Here is a 21935-nt window from a genome sequence, read left to right as displayed (position 1 = left end):
AAAACACACACACACACAAAAAGCAACAAACATTCCCAATATGTGGTACTAAACAGCTGCACTATATAGTAAGACTGGTTTGGAGTGAGGTGGAGATCCACCATACAATCCATCCTCTTTAGCCCTAGTCCTTCTTCCCCCTCACGTTGAAATCCGTTGGCCTCTCCAAGACACAAAGCTGCTATGTGACTGCCAGCAAAGACAGAATGACGTTTGTCAGTATGTCTGTCTCTCAGTCTGCCCTTATACACACAAACACACACACACACACATACATGCACATGCACTCACTCTTTTAGCCCATTGCTGGGGACCGAATTCTCTGTGCTGGAGCTGCTGACTGAAGCATCATGAGAACCTCTAGTGCCCCCTGCTGCATCATACTGGTAGAAGGCGGTATAAAAGAAACAACAAACTTGATTTTAGTAGTTAATAATTTAATGTTTTAGTTTTTACTTTTTGGAGAGGTCAGCAACTTCCATTTTGCTGTCAGAAAGGCTGTTATGTGTGAAAGATTGGCCTTAGAACTTCATGACAAAAGTTGTGTTGACAGCAGATTGAACATGCATTGTACTGTATTGTAATGAAATATTTTACATGAAACGAATATCCTGACAATAAAAGTGGAAGCGTTTAAAAAAAAAAAAAAGGGAAAAGATTTTATTTCTGTTGTTTGTGTGAGTGCTTGCATTTCCTGGGGCAAAAATACACAGGCAATGTATGCGCTTATTTTAAAAGATTATTTAGCATTTTAATTGAGTCTATTTTCATTAGGAATTATGGCTGCATTATCTTTTTCGTTCCTTTTTTAAATGCGTGGTATTTATTTGAGGTGTCTCGTCCCACCTCAGAGGTCTTGACCTTCTTGTCTTGATCCAATTTTAGTTTGTTAATTTATTGAATTGATATTAAGCTATTGTAATTATTGAATTATTTTATTAACTAATTTTACATTTACAAATGTACATTTATTTGTAACTTTTCTTATTATTATTTACCAAATGTTGACTCTTTTATTTATTTTGATGTTTATTCCATTTTTATTTCTAAAAGCCACATAAATCAGGCTTTTAAAACACATTTACTGTCCATGGGTGGTGGGGGAGTGTTGATTGAAAATGTCTGACATAGTGTCCCAGTTTTGATTACAATCAACATTTTAAATCACCACCCATGGACAGTGACCATTTGCTGTTCCATGCCCCATTTTATACCCTCCTGTTTAGGGTATCTTCAATTCTATCTTTGCTTTTATGAGAAGCAGACTAACTTTTATTAACCATTTTGGTTGTTGTGTGTTTAAAACCCAGCTAAAATACCCAAATAAAGCCCGCCCTCACATAGCCGCCCTATCGTGAACTGGAATTTATATATTAACGGGAAATCTCTGTCAATCATCCTCAACCACTCATCTGATAGGCTGAATGTGACAAATGGCAGCGCGTTAAATTCCTATTCTAAATGCTGATTGGTGCGAACAACCCAATAAGCCCCGCCCAAAGCGGATTGTTTGGAATGGTCAGATGGACCGATGGAGACACAGGATGGCGATCCGGACCGCTGAAAGCCTGGACATGTGAGCCAATATAATTTTCAGCAAAATTCACTTTTGGTAAGCATCAAAGATTTACTTATTTTCTCTAATGTAGTTATTTTTGTTATATTTGCAGTTTTTTGCGCTTTTGATAATAAATGGAACATGAGGTTTGGGTTTATAGTGGGATGTTTATTTTGATTCTTGTTTATTTATTGGTAATTAATAGCGAGATTAAGTTTAATTTATTATAATTGTTGATGTTTCTTTTTCTTTATTCTCTTATATTTATAATACTGTTACTATTGTTACAGGGACAAGCGTTGCGTGCCTTATAATACAATACGCCCTAAAAAAAAAGTTTCAATATTTTCAGTCAGTTAAGACCGAAAGAGCTCTTTTAGTAAACTGTTATCAAAGAAAATAATACATAACAGAATTCCGTAACTTTGCATTGTGTTTAGTAATTAACAAACCCAAGAACTTAATGAATTCATCCCGAGAGTGTAGTCTATAAACAATATATGCATATATTGTATTTGTGATAAATACACGCTTACGCACGGGCTTGCAGCAATCTCACAAGCCTTCATCATGTATGACGTGATCCGTATTGAAATATTGATGTAGTCTCACGCGCAGAGATGCGCTGTAACGTTACTTCAGTTAGGAATAGCTAATGCATTGCCATCCTGTCTTTTCTACGTTTCAAAGGGCGTTTAGGGAATGCGTGTCTCCCTCGTTAGTTTGGACAGGATGTGGCCTCCTGTGGTCACGGGATGGGTCTGATGGACTTCAAAGCCTGACAGCAGCACTGAAGGAGCTGTAAACAGCTGGGATGCACCCTAATTATTGTGTATGTTTACATGTTATTCCAGCATCTCAAAGTGTCTGCTTCCGGTTATACACTCTCTTTACCATTTTCTTGAAGATGGGTGGTAGGTTGTATTTTGTCTGTCTGGAGTGTTCTTCATGTGTATGGTTTTTGCAGTAGGCACAGACTTATGGAAAAAGAAGGCCACTGAAAAGGAGAGAGAGCCAGGAGTGCTTCTTTTATGTGAAGAAGAGCGAGGGGTGGGGTTGGTGGGGGTAACGGGTTTGGGGGAGGGAACAGAACATGCATGGGAGAGCTCCTCTGTTGCTGTGTGAACGGAGGGCTATTGTCCCGGGAACCTTTCAGAGTGGCTTCCCTGAGGTCCCCTGCCACTCGCCCTCCCCCATCATTTCTCCCTCTCATACTTCCCCCCCCTCACATTCACTCTTCTTTCTGGATTGCTCTTCAGTATATTTTCTGTTCTTCACAGCCGAAATAGTTCACTTTCTTGTCTAACTATCTTACAAGCTGCCTTTCGTGCCACTCATACTGGCATTCCCGTTTCTTTGTCTCCTCTGTGTCTCTGCGCCCCCCCTCCGGCGCGGTCTTAATTCAATGCACAATGTAATTAGTGTGGGTTGTGTCCATACTGCCGTGCCCTGCAGAATTACAATGCCACAGAGAGATGGTGCGCTTAATGAACACATTACAACACTCACAGACATGTACCTCATTATATTACAACAACAGCAGTGTCTGAGTGCATGTGTGAGGCCTGATCATGGCACATTTGCGGTGAAGTTCAGGTTTCATTAGGTGGTAGCTTGAGCTAGTTTGTTGATGGTTTTCAGTTTTAAATGGGAAGTGAACAGGTTTGGCAGGCGGTGTGTAAGAACAATGGACTTTGTGACCACTTGCACGATGTTACTATGGTAAATGGTAAAAAAAAACAACAGTTCTTTTAAACGTGTTACACAACTGTTGTTCAGTTTCCAAGTGTGTTATGTGCAGGTCCACGTGAATTATAACATGCATAGAATTTAAATACCCATCATTCACAGTGTTGCGTGAAGGTTTATTAAATGTAATGCATTTATTTGTCTTTCAGATAAATGTGTGACCATGTATTTTATGTGATTCCACAAATTTGACCATATTTATTCAATCTATTTTGTAGAATTTGGTCATTCTCAGTGTTGCATTATGTTTGTTACATTTTTTGACCAGTTTTGTTAATGCTTAAAGTTGCCTTTTAGCTGCATTTAACATATTTTACCTTTTATAAATCCACTTTACATAATTCAGATTTTCCCATATATGAATCCATCTTTTACTGAATTTTGTCATTCACAATGTTTACGTCAATTAAATGTTTTGCCAAGTTAATAATGTTTTTAGTTGTCTTTCAGCTGCAACCTTATATATAATTTATAAACATATAATCATGAAAAAAAATGTCATTCATAATGTTTCATGTACATTTATTCAATGTTTTGGCTAATCTAATAATCCTTTTCGCTGCCTTTCAGCCCATATTTAACCATATTTAAACCACATTTTATGAAATCCTGCAGATCTTCCTACAAAATCAGCAAACCAGAAAAGGTGGAAAAGTCAGTGGATTGCATGTGTGCCTGGTTCCATGGAGTAGACCGAGGTTGCATTCATAGTTATGTTTAGATTGTAAAAGCGTGATTTGAGAGGAAATAAGCGGTTACATAGTAGTTATTTAAGTGTTGTGATTGTGTGCAAATGGAATTGCTTTACACCACTACTGCATCATTGTTCTGGCTGTTTGGGACGACAGGAAGTTGGAGATGTGACACAGAGAGGAACAGGAAGCGGAGAGTTGGGTGTGGAGCTGGAAAACAGGAAGCAGGGACACAGGCAGATAAGATGACCTCTGAGATGCTGTCCCACCATCCCTTTGTTCTTGTCCATAATCTTTGACTTTCACCCCCCTCCCCAGCCAATCACACAGCAGATGGCCTCTCAGCTGGCCAATCACTGTGGGGGTTATTCTTTCACAGATGGGAGCATTTTGTCATGGTGTCCAGTTGAACCAGATGACATGGCTTAGTTAGGCTACTTATGAGACGGATGAGAATCTTTGCACAACATTTGTGCCATACATAGACGTAAAGTAGCTAACAGTTATAATAAGGATAATATTATAAAATATGGTTTGACTGCTTTGCATGTCAGGCAATATTTAACATCAGTATATAAACTGTATTTAACATAAATAAATACACATAAGACAATTTTTACATTACTTTGCTTATTCACTAAATCAAATATTTTTTATTAGTATTGTTATTATTCTGGCTCCGTTTAATACACTTTTTACTTTTTTGTTATGATGTCCAATATAAGGTAAATATGGGGAAAATATTAATAAATATTTAAAATAAATAATGAATAAGAATGAAACATACGGGGAGAGAAAGAAACTCATATTGTATTATATTTAATGTCGATTGTAAATGTTTTATTTTTTTTTTTAAAGAAGTCTCTTATAATCAAGGCTGCATTTATTTGATGAAAAATGCGATAAAACAGTAACATTGTGAAATATTTCTACAATTTCAAATTGCTGTTTTGTTTTAATTCATTTTATAATGCAAATTATTCTTGTGACGGAAAAGTTGAATTACTCCAGTCATTCTCACATGATCCTTTAGAAATCATTCTAATATGCTGCTTTGTTGCTCAAGAAATTAAAATTTAGTGTATATAATTCTGAAATGATCATTTTGGAATTTTGACTCAAAATAATTCAGTATAATTTTTAATATAAGAACAAACAATTAAGAAAATTTTAAAGCTAAATCATGTATCCCTATAATCAATTAAAATTAAGTTTTTATTGTAGATTTTGTTAATAAAAAAACTAAAATGTAAGCATATAGGAATATTAATGTGCAAAACCATCAATATGCAAACCCTTGAATTCAGTAGACTAATGATTAGAAGTGAGAATGTCATCTGTTTCTTTGAAGCAAATGATCAGCCTGCATCTCTTGTTGACAGCTGGGCAGCTCGGATGATGAACAGGATTACTTTGACGGTATCTTCTTTTCTTGATGCTTTCTAATCCTTCCGCACTAGGCTGCTCGTGAAGGGAGTTATAGTCTGTGTTTGTGTTTGTGTTGGAACGGATTGAGCTTCATTTGTGCTGAACGTTAGGAACGTGATTTCAGAGTCAGAGGTCAGTATGGGTTTTCAACAGTGTAAGAGGGTTAACCAAAATCTGAGTAACTCCGTTCCCTTTTCCTGATCTCCGGCTGTCCCAGTTTCATTTGAACATTCACTTTCTCTCGATGTGTGGGTGTCTGTTATATAATATGAGCTTCATCCAAATACAGTTGAAAATGGAGTAAACATGATGGATGGACCTTGCCTTCCCACTTCAGCATTAGTCTGTGCACGTGTGTGTTTTTAAATACAGTGTTTGTGTTTTTTTTTCTGGGCAGGTAGAGTGCGCTGTGGCTGTATAAGGGGCAGCAGTCATGCCGCTGGTGAAGAGGAACATTGAGCCCAGGCACCTGTGCCGCGGGGTGCTACCGGAGGGTATCGGGAGTGAGCTGGAGTGTGTGATGAACAACACACTCTCTGCCATCATACGCCAACTCAGCAGTCTCAGTGAGTTTCTCAGTCACTTTGTTTTGGGATGTTATTTGGAAATTTTAATTTCTATTGATTGTTGATTGAAGCTAATTAGCATAAGGAAGGACTAATCCTAATACAAAATTAAACATTGAGCCACTAAAGTTGAGTTACAATGACTGTTTTGTTATTGTTTTTTGTTTTTTTTGCTGTACTAATATGAAAGGTGTGCCTTTATAAGAATAAAGAATAAAATAGTATACTGGTGTCTGTAAAGTTTTTGAAGGAGGTTCTCACCAAAGCTGCATTAATTTGATCAAAAATACAGAAATAAAAATCAATAATAATGTGAAATATTGTTGTCGTTTAAGATAACTCTTTTATAATTTTAAATGTTTTTTTAGCAGTTGTTACACCAGTCTTCAGTGTCGCATGATCTTACAGAAATCGTTCTAAAATGCTGATTTGCTGCTCAATAAACATTTATTACTATTATCAACATTGAAAATATTCTTCTGCTCAATATTTTGTGTGTATTCAATTGTTTCCAAGATTCTTTGATTATTGGAAAGTTCATAAGAACAACATGTATTGGAAATAGAAATATTTTGTAGTGTGACAAAGTCTATATAGAAGTCTTTATTGTCAGTTTACTGTCACCATCATCAATTTTAGCACATTCTTGTGAAATAAAAATGAATAAGAATAAAATAATCTTACTAACACCAAACTTTTAAATAATATGATATATTAGAACAGCATAAATATGTAATTTAATGTCTTTGTGAACAATTTGTTCCCGCAAAAGGGAGTTGTTGTTTTCTTACACATCATTACATTGCTCTTAAACTTCCATTTCTTATTCATTTAGAAAATTGGTTTGTCTTTCCATTCTGTGTTCTCTATAATTCAGTGGTCCAGTGGTATATTCAGCTCACAATGCAAGAGAGAATCTCCTTAATAATAATTCCTTTTGACTCACGGGACCCACCGACTACATTACATAAGACCATTATCTCGAAAACATGTCTTCTGAATCGGAAAGTCTCTCGTTGTATATCCAGCTGCTGATTTGCCCATCCATCCATCTGTCCTCTGTTGTTTTTTCCATCCACCTGTTCAGTTCCATAACTCCCCAGCTGACCCCTGAAATCTCCAGTAAAGTGTCTTTACTGTGCCTCTGCTAGTGGTGTTTAGTGGATGTCTGTAGAAAAAGAGGGCCTTTCAGTTGCAGCTGTGTGGATTAAATATAAATGGATTGGATTTAAAGGCAGAGCTGCAGACAGTTTGTGCGTGTGACAAAAATAGCGTGTGTATGTCTGGAAACATGCTTTCATGTGTTTGTGGGTATAGAACTGGAAACAAGTGTAAGTGTGTTATCTGTGGTAAATGTATATATAGGTGTGTGTATGTATGTGTGCACACTGGGTCATAGGCCAGGAACTTGTAAGGAACAGACACTCTTCCTTCCTGTAAATACTTTACTGTGTGCTTTTGCTTTACACGCAGTTATTAATAGCTTCAGTTGAGGTGAAAAAATGATATGGTAAAAACACGACCCAATGTACCATATTAATATGAAGGAATTTTGTCTTGATTTTTCACTCTGATTTTATTCACAAAGGGTTGAAGGAAATATCTGTAAAAACAGAAAAGATACTAGTAATTTTCTACCAGGACATTATCCGGTTATTTTGTTTTTTACAATGCATGTTTTCTTGAACAGCCGCAGAATGTAAACATAGCTTATTTATATTTTCTGTCCTTAAAACCCTGTATTTTCTGAATTTTGTGTTTGTGAAACCTCAGATTTTAATAACAATATATATATAGCTAGGTAATATATAGTGTTGATTAATCCTTTTAAGTTAATTAATACAGTGGGTATAGGAAATAATTATCCCCCTTTAAAATAATCACATTTTGTTGCTTTGCAGTCTGAAATGACATTTTCAAATCCATACTAATTTACAATGGAAAAAAAATAAATAATGTTTTGTGTGGAAATTATTCATGTACATATTTACACAAATTACAGTGGTGAAGCTGTTGTCATGTCATTTCACCACAACAAACAGTTTTGCCCCTAATACCGTCTTATTGAAAGTTTGTGTACTTGTTTACCAAGGTAAAAAAGTGTTTTTACGCAGAAAATATCTATTAAAGATATTCATATTACATAAAATATATTCCTTTTTCCCCACAAATGAAAACATTGTCTTATCTCCTCTCATTTGAAAGGTAAACATGCTGAAGACATATTCGGAGAGCTCTTCAACGAGGCAAATATGTTCTATTTGCGGGTGAACTCTCTGCAGGATCGGATTGATCGACTTGCGGTCAAGGTCACCCAGCTGGACTCAACCGTCGAGGAGGGTGAGTCTGTTTCTGGGAAACAAGGGCTCGGGATCGTTCCTCAATACATGGTGACCGTCAGCATCTCACTTTGTCCCAAAAACAAATCTCTGAGGTTACATAGCTCCAGTGTGAGATCAATAACGAAAATCTGCAAAAAATAAATAATGCAAAAATGTCATGCACCCCACGTCTCGTTTACGTTCCTCTATTACCCACACCAAAGCATGCACTCACATCTCTTTTTACAATTAAAAGATCAATACTGGAGTTTACTTTACACAATCTGGAGAGCAGGTGTAATCAATCTCTCTCTCTCTCTCTGCTTCACCCTGTGCAGTCTCTCTTCAGGACATAAACATGAGGAAGGCTTTTAAAAGCTCCAGGGTACAGGACCAGCAGGAGCTGTCCAAGAGCAGCATACCAAACCCTGTGATGGAGATGTACAATTTGAGTGATAAACCACCTCCTCTTAATAATCTCTCACGCTACAGGTACGTGTACAGGTTTGAGTCAGAGTTTACAGAACCAAATGTCACCACAAGGACAGTTAGATCTCTCATATTGTGGAAATATGTTTGTTTTAATCAATAATACTAAATATTTAACATGCAATCAAACACTTTTGTTTTGTTTTTAATTTTTAATTTATTCTCAAACAACAACAACATTATAATGCATTTTATTATTCATTCAATCTTTATGAATTATATAAATGTTTGGCATTCAGTATTTGTATATTTGTGTATTAAATTGTTATTGGTCTTATCTCCGTCTGTGTAATCATATATAGCCAGCTGTGTTTATTCCTGTCATCAGAAAATAAGAGCAAGCAAAGCAGCTCTGATACAGCATTTCCTTTAATCCCTAAAACCTAAGCTTGCTTCAATCTAAAACATATACATTATTCTTTTACTGCCTTGTCAGATTAGACCGGTAAGACAATACCATAGAATATACCAGAAATACATTAAATATTAATGCTTTCCCAAAATAATAGGTATTAGAAGTATGTATTAAAAAAAAACGTAACAATTTAGTGCATGAACATAGATGGATGTAAGGAATTTTTTTTTCTTTTAAAGTCTCTTTAAGGAATATAGAGCAGTGATGAATACTTAAAGCTGGCAGATGTAGTTCATGTGAGCGCTAGTTCTCAAGGTAGAGAATGTGGGCCACTCATGAATATTTAAACAGATCTAATGCAGAATGTGTGGAGGGAATGTTTCAAGGGACAGTGGCTGCGCTCTGACTCATCTTTTTCTGTCTGTTCAACTGAATGTGGTTTACAGAGTTGTTGGTGATTTTGCATAAATGATTAATGGCCAATTAATAGCACTAAAAGCAGCCAGTCAGAAAAATGCATTAAATGCTTTAAAAATCATTTTCTCATCTGAAAAGGTCCATAAAAGCAGTCTTGCAACCGGCTTTTTGAATGGGAACGGTTACATACATGTATCTGGAGTCAATTTAACAACCTTCTTTGTTTTATTGAGAGATTAATTGAGAAAACGCATTTAAAATAGCTTTTAATAATAAAAATCTATTGGAATTTTTTTTTTTTTGCCATAGAGATGACGGTAAAGAAGGACTGAAGTTCTACACTGACCCCTCATACTTCTTTGACCTGTGGAAGGAGAAGATGCTACAGGACACAGAAGACAAGAGGAAAGAGAAGAGAAGACAGAAGGTTCTTTCTTTCTTTAAAGGAAATTAATATTTTATTTAGCAAGGATGCATTAAAATGATTAAAAGTGACACTAAAGACATTTAAAATGTAAAAAAAAAAAAATCTTTTGAGCTTCTATTCATCAAAGAAATCATTTAGCAGCACAACTGTTTTCAACATTAATAATAATAAGAAATGTTTATTGTGAGAACCAAATCAGCTGGAGAATGATTTCTGTAGGATCATGAAAATTCAGCTTTTCCTTCACAGGAATAAAATAAAAATTTTAATATATATATATATATAAATATAAATAGAAAGCTAATTTAAGTTGTAATAATATATAATGTTTTTTATTAAATAAATACAGCCTTGCTTAGCATGAGTGTCTTCCTTTTAACAATATTTACAGTGGGTATAAAAAAAAAATCACATTCTGTTGCTTTGCAGTCGGAAATGAAGACAGACACAGTTTTTGTTTTATCCAGCTGTATTTACTCTGTGCAACTTATCACATCCAAGTGAAAGATATAGCACCAACATGTCAGGAAAAAAATAAATAAATAAATACTGACTCCAAACTTACTTGCACTGTATGGTGAAAAATTGACAAACTCCCTCGACATAAATGTATATTAAAAATCAAGTATATTCTGACTAGCTGTGATTGCATCCCATTATGCAGCATTATGCTGAACCTAATTATACATAGTATGATAGTCATTCATGAGGTCATATGTGATAATTAAACATCTCTTTCTGACTTGATACTTTGCGACAGGAGCAGAGGCGATGTGTGGACGGCACACTGCAGAGAGAGGTGAAGAAGGTGCGTAAAGCAAGAAACCGCAGGCAGGAATGGAACATGATGGCCTTCGATAAAGAACTGAGACCTGACCATCGACATTCCCACACTGTGCACAGAGGAGGCTCTACGGAGGGCACCATGTCCCCGGAGCACAGGTAACACAGATTACATGCACTTGATTGCAGATATATAAACTCAGTTTCATCTAATCTGATTCATAATTCATGCAGGTTTCATGGAGATCATGCAGATCATGGTTATCTCTCTATGGCCAACCATGCTGGTCATGCCCACACTTACTCAGGGCCTCCACCCAGTATGGCGGCCCTGTCAGCTCATAGTCACATGACCATGGACCAGGATTACCGAGGAGGGTCTATGGCGTACCGTTCTGGCACACTGGGTCGTCCGCACCAGGCTCCGCCCCCTCCACCAGCATCAAACAGCATTAATGGTTCGGTGACCCTCCCACCTGTCGACTACAGGTTTGTCATTTTTATTTAGATTAATCATTTAATTTGACTTTTCATGAGATATATGTCATAAAAAAACAAACTGTTTGTCTATACCAGGGGGTTTCAAACCACAGAGCTAGGGGGTCCACAGGAAATTTGAGAGAAATACATCTTTTACAAGATGTATTTTTTAGGGCTGTCAAAATTAATATGTGCTATTTATTTATTTTTATTTTTTTTTTTTTTCCCCAAATTTGATAATATAACTATTACATTATATTAGTTTCTAATGATTTAGAAATTATGAAATAAAAGGTATAAAATTTTAAATTAGTTTTGCAAATACATCTTTAATATATATAAATATAAATTATTTTTGTATATTACATTTATATACTTGTGTGTATGTGTGTGTGTATATATATATATATATATATATATATATATATATATTACATGCATTACATCACAAAATATACCTAACCTAATTATAATAATGATACTATATTATATGTAATCTAATAAAGATGTTCTCAACAGTAAATATTTTCTAAAATAAAATATTGAGCATTTAAATATAAAAGCCACTAATTTAATTTTGATAATATGTCGTCTCTCTAATATAATATTAATAATAATAATATTATTATAAAAAAATTAAAACAATTATAGAAATGATATTATATAATTATATTATAAAATATACTAGTTTTTAATATTTTAAATGTTTTTATGTTTTAATTTTAGTTAAAATTATAGTCATTTTTAGTAGCTTTTTTGTATGTCTATGCATTCTTTTTTAGTTTTAGTTAACCCTGCATCAGAAAGTTTGAAAATCCCTGCACATGCACATTCTGCCACCTAATGGTCAACATGTTTGTGACAAGGATTCATGATTTTACTATGCAAGTTTACCTTTTAATTTTGAGTTTATAAAGTATCAATTTATGTTGCATGACATGAAAAAGCATGATTTAATTTCCTTCTTCTCTTGACAGTGTGGATTACATGAATTCAGGAGCGCCGCCTCCACCACCAGCTGTTATCCCATCAGCACAAACTGCTTTTGCTATGCCGCCCATGGGCCCGGTCCCACCTCCAGGTCATCTAGGACCAATGGGAGCAGTTGCTGGCTATGCCCCACCCATTCCACCTACCTCTGGACCAATGGCTGTCCCTCCTCCACCAGTAGCCCCACCCCCTCCCCCCGGTGCAGCTCAATCCATCACTCCCAAACGACCCCCTGTGCCTAATGAGGCCCAGCCCACAAATGATGCCCGCAGCGACCTGCTTTCAGCTATAAGAATGGGTACGAAGTGAAGTATTTTTATATAAATTACAGCAGTGCATAATTTATCACATTGTGAACTAGATAAACAATCAATGCATGAATCAAACTGCTGACAATTTCTGTTTTCCACGCATCCTTTTCTTATTATATCCCAGCATGGGGGCAGAAACAAATCATATAGAGCAGTGAAATCACTTCCTGTAACATTAACTTCTCCTCCTACACTTCAGCTCCACTGATTCACTCATTTGCATTAAGTTAAACTTCCGTAAACTCTGTTGATTTGCCGGAGATGTCCAGATCGCATCACGTACATCAGGTGTTAAATGTGTTTATGCTTGTTTTAACTGCAGGTATCCAGCTGAAAAAAGTTCAAGAGCAGCAGGAGCAGCAGGCGAAACGTGAGCCGGTGGGCAATGACGTCGCAACTATCTTGTCTCGCCGCATCGCTGTGGAATACAGTGACTCTGAGGACGAATCTGAGCTTGAGGACAATGACTGGTCTGACTAAAACAATACTAATGCACAAAATACACAGACACTCACTGTCTTATTCACCTGCGGATGTAAGCATTGCATTTCCCATACACACAATCATCTTGTACAGTGTGCAATTTAGGCGTGATATGCCTAAATTGTTTTCCCTCAGTTTCCCTCAATTTTTCTAATGCATTTTAAAGCAACACTTGTTAATAAATTACCGTATTTTTCGGACTATAAGTCACACCTGAGTATAAGTCACATCAGCCCAAAAAATACATCATGACAAGGAAAAAAACATATATAAGTCACACTGGACTATAAGTCGCATTTATTTAGAACCAAGCACCAAGAGAAAACATTACCGTCTGCAGCCGCGAGAGGGCGCTCTATGCTGCTCAGTGTAGACTACAGGAGCATTGAGCAGCATAGAGCGCCCTCTCGTGGCTGCAGACGGTAATGTTTTCTCTTGGTTCATGTCTCTTAGTTCACTTCTCTTGGTTCATGTCAAATTAATTTTGATAAATAAGTCGCACCTGACTATAAGTCACAGGACCAGCCAAACTATGAAAAAAAATGCGACTTATAGTCCGGAAAATCCGTTATATGGACATACTGTATGTAGTGAATAGCAACTCAAACTACAGATAAACAAGCATGTTGAGGTCAGAAGTTTCTGCATGAATGTTTCTATGTATGTTGAGAAACATTGGGGTCAGTGATTATACTTGTGTGAACTGACCTGAGGGATTTGATTAAACTACCTGAAATGTGTTCGCTCAGTGATGTCTGGTTTCTGCGTGCATGTGTGGCAGTTGCCACAATAAAAAATCAGACGAATCACATTAAAACGCTCTCTGTTCCTGCCCGGAGTGCCTTCGTCATGGAAACAGGACAGTTTTGATTCCGAGATTTTTGTCTCCATGGGAACAGTACAGCTGAGATTGGGAATCGCCATGGCAACAGTGGATTTGAGGCACGCGGCCAAATGATGTGCGGGTGTGAATAAACCCAGGCGAGGATATTTTTAATGCACAGCACATTCTTTTTAATACAAAATTAACAAGATCTCTTTGTTCATTAAACTAACCAAAGCAATAAAAGTTTACAACCAACACCTTGGAAAAATATACCACACGTTAACACAATGTCTTACAATGTTAATTAGTGCATGTTGATTATAATTCTTAGAATATTGTTTTGCAGATAAGTAATTTGTTGTGCCTTTTTTCATAAAAAAAAAATATAAAGTGCATTTCACAGTTAAAACTACACATACTGATGCACCCGACTGCCCCTCAGATTGTTCAAGATCTTGATTCTAGCAACTAAATAAAGTACAGAACAAGTATGAATCATAGTGTAAATGTAGAAAGTTTGCTCACAAGTCACCAAACCAGACAAAATAAACCAGACTAGGAGACAGACTCCCATCCCAGCCCTTTTTTGCCCTTCAGTTTGACGTTTCCAAGCTCTTACAGTGGATTAAAGAGCACAATCATGTACAGTTGGATACAAGTCTATTTAAATCAAAGATTCAATCGCCAAACATCCGTCTGCATGTGGAAAATCCATCAGAGATCGGGCACAAATCATGATAACATAATTTTACAAAGCTCTTTTCAAAAGCAGATGGAGATATGATTTATTTTAGTCAGAAGCGGTCATTTATGACCTAACGGCTGTGAATCAAGCATTAACCCTCTCAATCCACTGTAGACAAGCATGCCCAGGTAATAGGAGACACTGGAATGTGGCTCAAGGTTAACAGTTTCAGATAGAGCATTGCTGGTATGACGCATTTTTTATATTTCTGGTTTGCTTGCTCTGAAGTCAGTGGGTCAATGCCTGAAATGAGGTCTGTGATTAACACAGGCTCAAGATATTTTCACATTTTCACTCCCTTGTAATGTTTTAAAGCTTTTACTTGTCTTGAAAAAGCTGGTTGCTAGCAAGAAGCTAAATGGGACTTTCAGTGGACTATAAAGAAACTGTATGTATGTTTGTTGTTGGTGGTTGTGTTTTTGACCTTGAAATATCATTTTCAAAATCATTCCAAAAAGCCAAACATCTGGAGTATGTTTAGACGGGGTTAGGATATTCAGTGAAAAGGGCGGATTTCTTTATGACAGCTACAAACGCACTTATACCGCTAGCAACTGTCACTGCCTTATTGATATATTTACGATAAAACTACATACAGCTGCTTTAAATGACATCACGCCAAACAGGTAAATTCATCTATTCATAGTTCGCTTTTAGTTCTCTGTTACAGCCTAAAAAGATTTAGAATCACGCTCTTGCAAACTATTCTAGTCTAGTCGCTAGTCAGGGTAGCTGTAGCACCACAGTGTTAAATTCAACATGGCATCTACCCAGCAAACACAGAACGTTTCCTTCATGTTCCAATATGGTTCCCTTTTGGAAATTTTGGGGGGAACCAAATAAGAACATTCTGAGAACATTCTCTTAACCTAAAGGGAACATTTAATTTACTTAAAGAATGCTTTATTGGCTAACCAACAAAGAAAACTAGAATATCTGGTCAATTCAAAGTTGTGTTAAGTTGTGAAGATTATCATGATGAAAATGTCGGTCACAGAGCTTATTTTCTGCAATAATCCAAAACCCATTGGAAAATCCTATTGGTATTTTGTCACTAGAAACAGGGGGATGCTAACTTTCAGGTCACACAAATATGTCATCACTCTATGACATCAGATGAGAGTTGCCATCATACCTCCTTAAAGTTGCATGCCTTATTTACAATATCAAGACGATCGGCCATAGCAACGATAAGAATGTCTTTGTCTTTACATTCAGAAGAGACCATACAGCGCATCAGAATACAAAATAAAATCTCAGGAATTCCAAAAGAATCCAGACTGAGGGGGAAAAATAGAGACTTTCGATGAATATAGCAAAATAAATGATTCCTCGAAAGTCAGACGAGGCCTGCAACAGATGCCTCAATGCCAAGCCCTATTAAAATTTGCATACCTGCTTGTCTACTGCTCATGTGCTGTTCCAGTGGAATCGTACAGAGGTCATGAAGGTGTTTTCAACCCGCAGGCACGATGTAAAGAGAGTGCGATGGGAAGACTGGTATCCACTCTAGCCCATGCAGGTCTATGGGGAATATACATTATTTTCCCCAACTACATTGATGTCCCTGGAGATACGGACGTATATGCATGCGTTCACATGTATACACACACGTGCGGCCATGCACCGAAAGTCACGCCTTACACATCACATTCCTTACACACATTAGAAACATCTCTAAGGTTCACAAAAGCAAATGCATACTGCCGAGTAGGTCACATTGAGTGTACAGATAGATTTCATTCATAGTTAGATATCGTAAATGACCACAGGCACAGTCACTTTCTGGACGAGAGAACACAAGGCTGTGAGATCATGGACATGTTTACATGGATTGAGACATCTGTCTAGGTTCTGATTCATTAATATTATTTGGATGATGTCAAAATAAGTACAGTTGTCAGTCAGTCGTTCTTGGAATCCACACTTGTTTTATAGTGGGTTTTTTGTGGATGTTTTTTTTTTCGACTAACTGAGGTGTTGGTTTTGCTTGGGCATGGCTATTATTGCTGCCAGAGTATTGCTATAATTTGATGAAATGCTTGGTCCATAGTTATTGCTCGCTGATGGATTCTGCCACAGCACTGAAATGGATAGTGGCTTGTTGGCATTTGGAGGGCTTAAGGTAAAAAGCAGGGGTGAAATTCGGCTTATAATAGTAGCATGACTCCAGCTTTAGTTGTGATGAAAGTATAATAACAATCTCCCTCATCTGACATTTGCCAGGTATGAGAGGCCAGCTGTTCTATTCATTATAATCATGTTGTGTGGACCGTTTCAGAAGATTCACCAGTTTATTAACAATTATGGTGAATGTTATTCTATGGAAGGCTCATTTGAGAGTGGAAGTGTCGCTTGGCTGGCATATGTTTTAACATTTTCATCAGTTAAGAAAATAATTTATTAAGGGTGAATATTATGAAATCTTTTCCAGGTCATATTTCACCCCAAAATCAAAATCAAAAAGTTCTTAATTTGCATAAAGACAATGAAGCATATTTTGGGACTTTTATTTAATTTTGGCCAATCAATTTTTACACCCTAACCTAGTGATTAATAAAAAATAAAAAAAAACTAATATTATATAATGACATCATTATATTAATTTTTTTATGTGTGTAAATTATGTCAAAGTGCAATTATTTTTGTCTTTTGATTTTTGGATGAAATTATGCAGACATTCCGTTGACAGGCTTCACTCAAATTGTTCCAAACTAAATATTTCAGATTCATTTATCTCAATGCTGTGCCCAAATAAGCATTCTTTACGAATGCAATACATATAAATTTCAAGCAAAATGCTGTGAACTACCATTGTGAGACAGCTATCCCAGATCCAGTAGAAATTACCAGCTGAACATAATAAATGGAGCAGTGCTCTATTCAGAGACAATGCTAATTAAAAGCAAATCAATAGAAAATACATTCGGTTCCATCCTCCATGTTTTCTCAGCCACTTAATGCACGTTTTGTACTCAACAGTTCTTTGAAGTGATGCTCTATTCACACGGGGGCTGTTTAAATGAACATACACACACATTCTCCCAGTCACTTTCATCCCGCATTTATGGAAGAGAATGCAGAGACAGTTCGACTTCCGCTCTAAACCAAAATAAAGGCATCAATGGGTTCAGATATTTATAGAGTGGTTCTCATTCTGAGATCGTAGTTAGCTCTTCGTGGTTTTCTGCTTTGGAGGACTTTTGACATTCGGCCACGCTTGGAATGAGATTGAAATCAAACAGAAGAGAGAGTGGGAGCCTCTCTCTCTCACGTGCACGCATTCTCCAGTTCGGTTTCTTTGGAGGACGCAAGGCCCAGATCACAGAGCATCTTGTCTATTTTTAGCACACCGTGGTTTCTTAACGTTCAGCGCACGTTTCTGAATGCAGCAACAGCGAGACAAGATGAATGAGCTTCAGGATCCAGTCAAGTTGAGCACCATGCACTGTCCCTCATCCCTCTTTGCCCTCACAGCCCGTGCAACAGGAGGCTGTCATTGTGGCCAAGCCAGATCAAGCACAAAAATACAAAGGCATATATATATATATATATATATATATATATATATATATATATATATATATATATATATACTTTTCTGCCCCTTTTTTTCCTGTTAAGGGTGTGCCAGCTGGTCGGCTTGGGATCAGGCAAAGACTGTGTGGCAGTGGTTGTCACATAACAATTAGGGGAAGACATAAATGGGTGACACGCACGCCCCTTCTCGTCCCAGGGATTGGGGGATTCTCTGGCCTGTGTAATTCCCTAGGCACATCAGACGTGGCTGGGGGTCCGTGCCCGCTGGACCACGCTGGCAGGGATACATCCGCAGCACACCAGCCACAATGCTTTCTGGATCTCTTGATTGCGGAAGGCGTAAATTACTGGGTTGATGACTGAGTTGTAGGTTGCAGGAACCAGGGTGGCATACGTGTAAAGGGGCGGGTATGTATAATCGGCTATTAGCGAGTAAACAGTAAACGGCATCCAGCAAGCTGCAAATGTGCCCAGAATGATGGCCAGGGTGGATACACCTTTCCGCGTTGTGACATAGTGAGGGCTTGCGGCTAAAAAGTGGTGTTGGAGGGAGATTTGGTGCGCATGTCGCATGACAATTTTACAGATCTGCGCATAGAGCTGAAGCATGAGGCCGAACAGCAGAAGGAAGGAGATGGACAGAACGGCTATGTTGTTTTTTGTTAGGGGCCAAACCACACTGCAGTTCACCTCCTGGCCCAGGCAATTCACACCGGTAACCGGCAGCAAACCCAAACATAAGGATACTCCCCACAGAAGCACCAGCATGGTGTATGTGAAAGCGGCTGTTCGCTCTGAGTTGTAGGTGAGGGCGTAGTACAATGACAGGTAGCGGTCAATGGTAATAGCTAGTGTAACGGAGGCCAGCGAGTAGTGCTGTGCAAGTAAACCTCACTCCCCGATCTCAAGAGACGCACTAGCGACAGACGCTAGTGGCTGTAGCCATTTAGCCTCCTTGTTAGTGCGTCCGCCTCCCATGCCGGAAGACCCGGGTTCGAGCCCCGCTCGGAGCGAGTGCGAGGAGCGTCAGAGAGGACCCGGGTGAGAGGGGTTACATTGGTGCCGTGACCCGGATGGGAGTGAGGTTTAGGGGGGTGAGTGTAACGGAGGCCAGCGAGTAGTGCTGTGCAAGTAAACCTCACTCCCCGATCTCAAGAGACGCACTAGCGACAGACGCTAGTGGCTGTAGCCATTTAGCCTCCTTGTTAGTGCGTCCGCCTCCCATGCCGGAAGACCCGGGTTCGAGCCCCGCTCGGAGCGAGTGCGAGGAGCGTCAGAGAGGACCCGGGTGAGAGGGGTTACACTAGCAGGCTAAAAACAGATGCTGAGAAGGATGCCACCACCAGACCTACAGTCAACAGCTGTGCCGAGTCAGATCGAAATAGGTAAGCAAAGGTAAAGTGCAGGACTAACCCCAAACCTGCCAATAAGTCAGCTAGAGCTAGGCTGCCAATCAGCAAAAACATTGGGGCGCGCAGTGCCGGGTTCTGCCAGATGACCAAAACCACCAGGGCATTCTCGCAGGCTATGATGGTGCCAGATGAACACAGCACGATGTCCCAAGGGTTTACCAACAGCTCGGCAGGCGGCCTCGCCGGCAGGACAACCGCAGGTGGGTACGTTCCGACGGTGATGTTTTCTATGCTCCCCGCACCGCTGCTGCCCCAGGTGGGATCTTGAGCCAGCCAGCTGGGAGAAACTGGCACCTCTTTACTCATTCTGCCTCTCGTCTAAAATGGCACACGCAGAAAAACATAGTGAGGTGTGAGGGTAGTCTAAAGAAAAAAGACAAAACAAAATAATCCACTACTTTTGTTTGCAAATACATAAATAAATAGAAGTTAGCAAGGGAAAAATCAATTATCATTTATTGACCCTCATGTCATTCCAAACCTGTATGATTAGAACACAAAAGAAGACATTTGGAGGAATGTTGATAACCATTTTCGTTTCCAGTTGACTCCCATTGCAATTTTTGTCCATACAATGGAAGTCAGTGGGAACTGAAACTATTTGTAACATTCTTACTATCTTTTCTATCTCATACTGGTTTAGAACGACATGAGGGTGGACTTTCCCTTTAAATATTACATTTATAAAACAAGCATGGAATAGCATTTTGGTGACCATATGACTCATACTTTTTACTTTTCCAATATTTTACTGCAGAATTACATGCTTTTATTTTTTTAAATCTATGAATACAATATAATTTCATATGTGAAATAGGATAAACATTTTTTTTTTGCCTTTTCCCGTAACATTTTCAGTGTATGCATGGTTATTAAGCATACAAGTAAAAAGGCAGTTGAAATAATCTCACAGAAATGACTGGAAAATTAGCCAATATAGTTATCACAAAAGCCATTGTTCACTACAGTCGTGCATTACCTCTGTTCTGTGACCTTTTGTGCAAGACAAAGACTCAGATTAAGAAAAGTAAAGACACATTTACCTTTAATTGTATTTAGAGGAAATGGGAACCTGCTATTATTAAGATAATTTAGAATAATAGCCTACAGTACAATAGTGGAGAATCAGGAAGGGGGGTCCTGATGAGTGCTGCTATTAAATAAAGGCGGGTTCCAAAAGCGCCCCTGCATCAGCATCACTGCACTTCACTGCAAGCAGCTGGATGCACACATTAATTCCTCTCAGTTGTTTTAGCATTATAATAATAATGCTTAAGCGCTTGCTCTATAAAAATAATTTATGTGTTGTAAACTGCAAAGCAGACTGATTTCAAATATAGCCTACCCTGCCGGTCCCCATGCATTCACTCCCCATCTGGAGGCTTCCCTACCTTGTCTTTTGGAGGAGAGGCGCCTGCTTAAATGGTTTTGCGTCCTTCTGGTCTTTCCATTGTATTTTCCGCGCAAACGGATAGGGGAATCGGATGCTCCAGAGAATCCTTACAGCCAGCAGCACTAGCGGCGCTTCGCCCGTTCGCCGTCTGCACGAGCATCGCCACCGACTGCGGCTGTGCGAGGCTCTGGGAGGAGTGAGCTTTCCTCCTCAGGGCAGAAGATCCCGTCACCTATTTATCTGCTGCTCGGAAACTAAACGACGCGACTTGTGTGTTGTGATGGGCATTATTGTGAACTTAGGCTACGTGAAAATAACGTATTTTTTTATAATATATATATATATATATATATATATATATATATATATATATATAATCTACACATTTTAGACTGGCCTTTTATTAAGGCACACCTGTGCAATAATCATGCTGTCTAATCAGCATCTTGATACCACAACTGTGAGGTGGATGGATTATGTCGGCAAAGGAGAAGTGTTCACTAACACAGATTAAGACAGATTTGTGAACAATATTTGAGAGAAATAGGCCTTTTGTGTACATTGAACAAGTCTTAGATCTTTAAGTTCAGCTCATGAAAAATGGGGGCAAAAACAAAAGTGTTACGTTTATACATTTGTTCAGTGTATCCATCTAACTATATTAGAGACTGTGGGTGTGTGTGTGTGTGTGTGTATATATATATATATATATATATATATATATATACAATATTAACATTTTTTAAAATGTGTCCCCAGGTTATACATCAACCCCTATTATAATTATTAAAATAATGTATTCCATTAAAAAAAAAGAAAAAAAGATGTGAACACTTGAAGGGCATTGCTATCTTTTTTTCTTTTCTTTTCTTTTTTAGTAGGGAAATGATTTTACATATTCAATAACTAATTATTAATAGTAATTATTATAATAATTCATAAGCACCTTGTATAGCTATGACCTTGAGCA

The 21935-nt window shown here is 37.9% G+C and overlaps 2 protein-coding genes across 4 annotated transcripts; one reads left to right on the top strand and one right to left on the bottom strand.

The window, feature by feature from the left end:
- Positions 1-1472: 1472 nt before the first annotated feature.
- Positions 1473-13789, top strand: LOC127946572 (actin-binding protein WASF3). Of its 3 annotated transcripts, none has more exons than XM_052543240.1 (9): positions 1473-1612; positions 5825-5993; positions 8199-8333; positions 8653-8806; positions 9885-10002; positions 10763-10944; positions 11020-11274; positions 12243-12553; positions 12889-13789. In XM_052543240.1, the coding sequence occupies exons 2-9, from the start codon at positions 5861-5863 to the stop codon at positions 13044-13046; spliced, it is 1446 nt and encodes a 481-aa protein (XP_052399200.1). In that variant the 5' UTR covers positions 1473-1612; positions 5825-5860; the 3' UTR covers positions 13047-13789. The 3 variants fall into 3 exon arrangements, with proteins under 3 accessions (XP_052399200.1, XP_052399201.1, XP_052399202.1); XM_052543241.1 differs by having other exon boundaries at positions 1513-1612; positions 5829-5993; XM_052543242.1 differs by lacking the exon at positions 1473-1612 and adding an exon at positions 2256-2390.
- Positions 13790-18209: 4420 nt separating this feature from the next.
- LOC127946571 (G-protein coupled receptor 12-like) lies at positions 18210-21159 on the bottom strand. Its single transcript, XM_052543239.1, has 3 exons — positions 20964-21159; positions 19465-19890; positions 18210-19036 (listed from the first exon to the last, which is right to left on the bottom strand). Exons 2-3 carry the CDS (start codon positions 19876-19878, stop codon positions 18398-18400), a joined length of 1053 nt encoding a protein of 350 aa, XP_052399199.1. The 5' UTR covers positions 19879-19890; positions 20964-21159; the 3' UTR covers positions 18210-18397.
- Positions 21160-21935: the final 776 nt, after the last annotated feature.

Source organism: Carassius gibelio, chromosome A24 (assembly GCF_023724105.1).
Source record: "Carassius gibelio isolate Cgi1373 ecotype wild population from Czech Republic chromosome A24, carGib1.2-hapl.c, whole genome shotgun sequence".
Classification (NCBI taxonomy): domain Eukaryota; kingdom Metazoa; phylum Chordata; class Actinopteri; order Cypriniformes; family Cyprinidae; genus Carassius; species Carassius gibelio.
The sequence above is the reverse complement of the archived record's forward strand: the minus strand, read 5'-3'. Positions and strand labels throughout refer to the sequence as shown.

Bases quoted from the DNA above. Each gene is read 5' to 3' on its own strand.
- LOC127946572 (XM_052543240.1), top strand. From the start codon at position 5,861: ATGCCGCTGGTGAAGAGGAACATTGAGCCCAGGCACCTGTGCCGCGGG. The intron at 8,334-8,652 runs GTGAGTCTGTTT...CACCCTGTGCAG, and splicing joins GGACTCAACCGTCGAGGAGG to TCTCTCTTCAGGACATAAAC. The intron at 8,807-9,884 runs GTACGTGTACAG...TTTTTGCCATAG, and splicing joins AATAATCTCTCACGCTACAG to AGATGACGGTAAAGAAGGAC.
- LOC127946571 (XM_052543239.1), bottom strand. From the start codon at position 19,878: ATGAGTAAAGAGGTGCCAGTTTCTCCCAGCTGGCTGGCTCAAGATCCC. The intron at 19,037-19,464 runs GTGTAACCCCTC...TTACTTGCACAG, and splicing joins CATCTGTTTTTAGCCTGCTA to CACTACTCGCTGGCCTCCGT.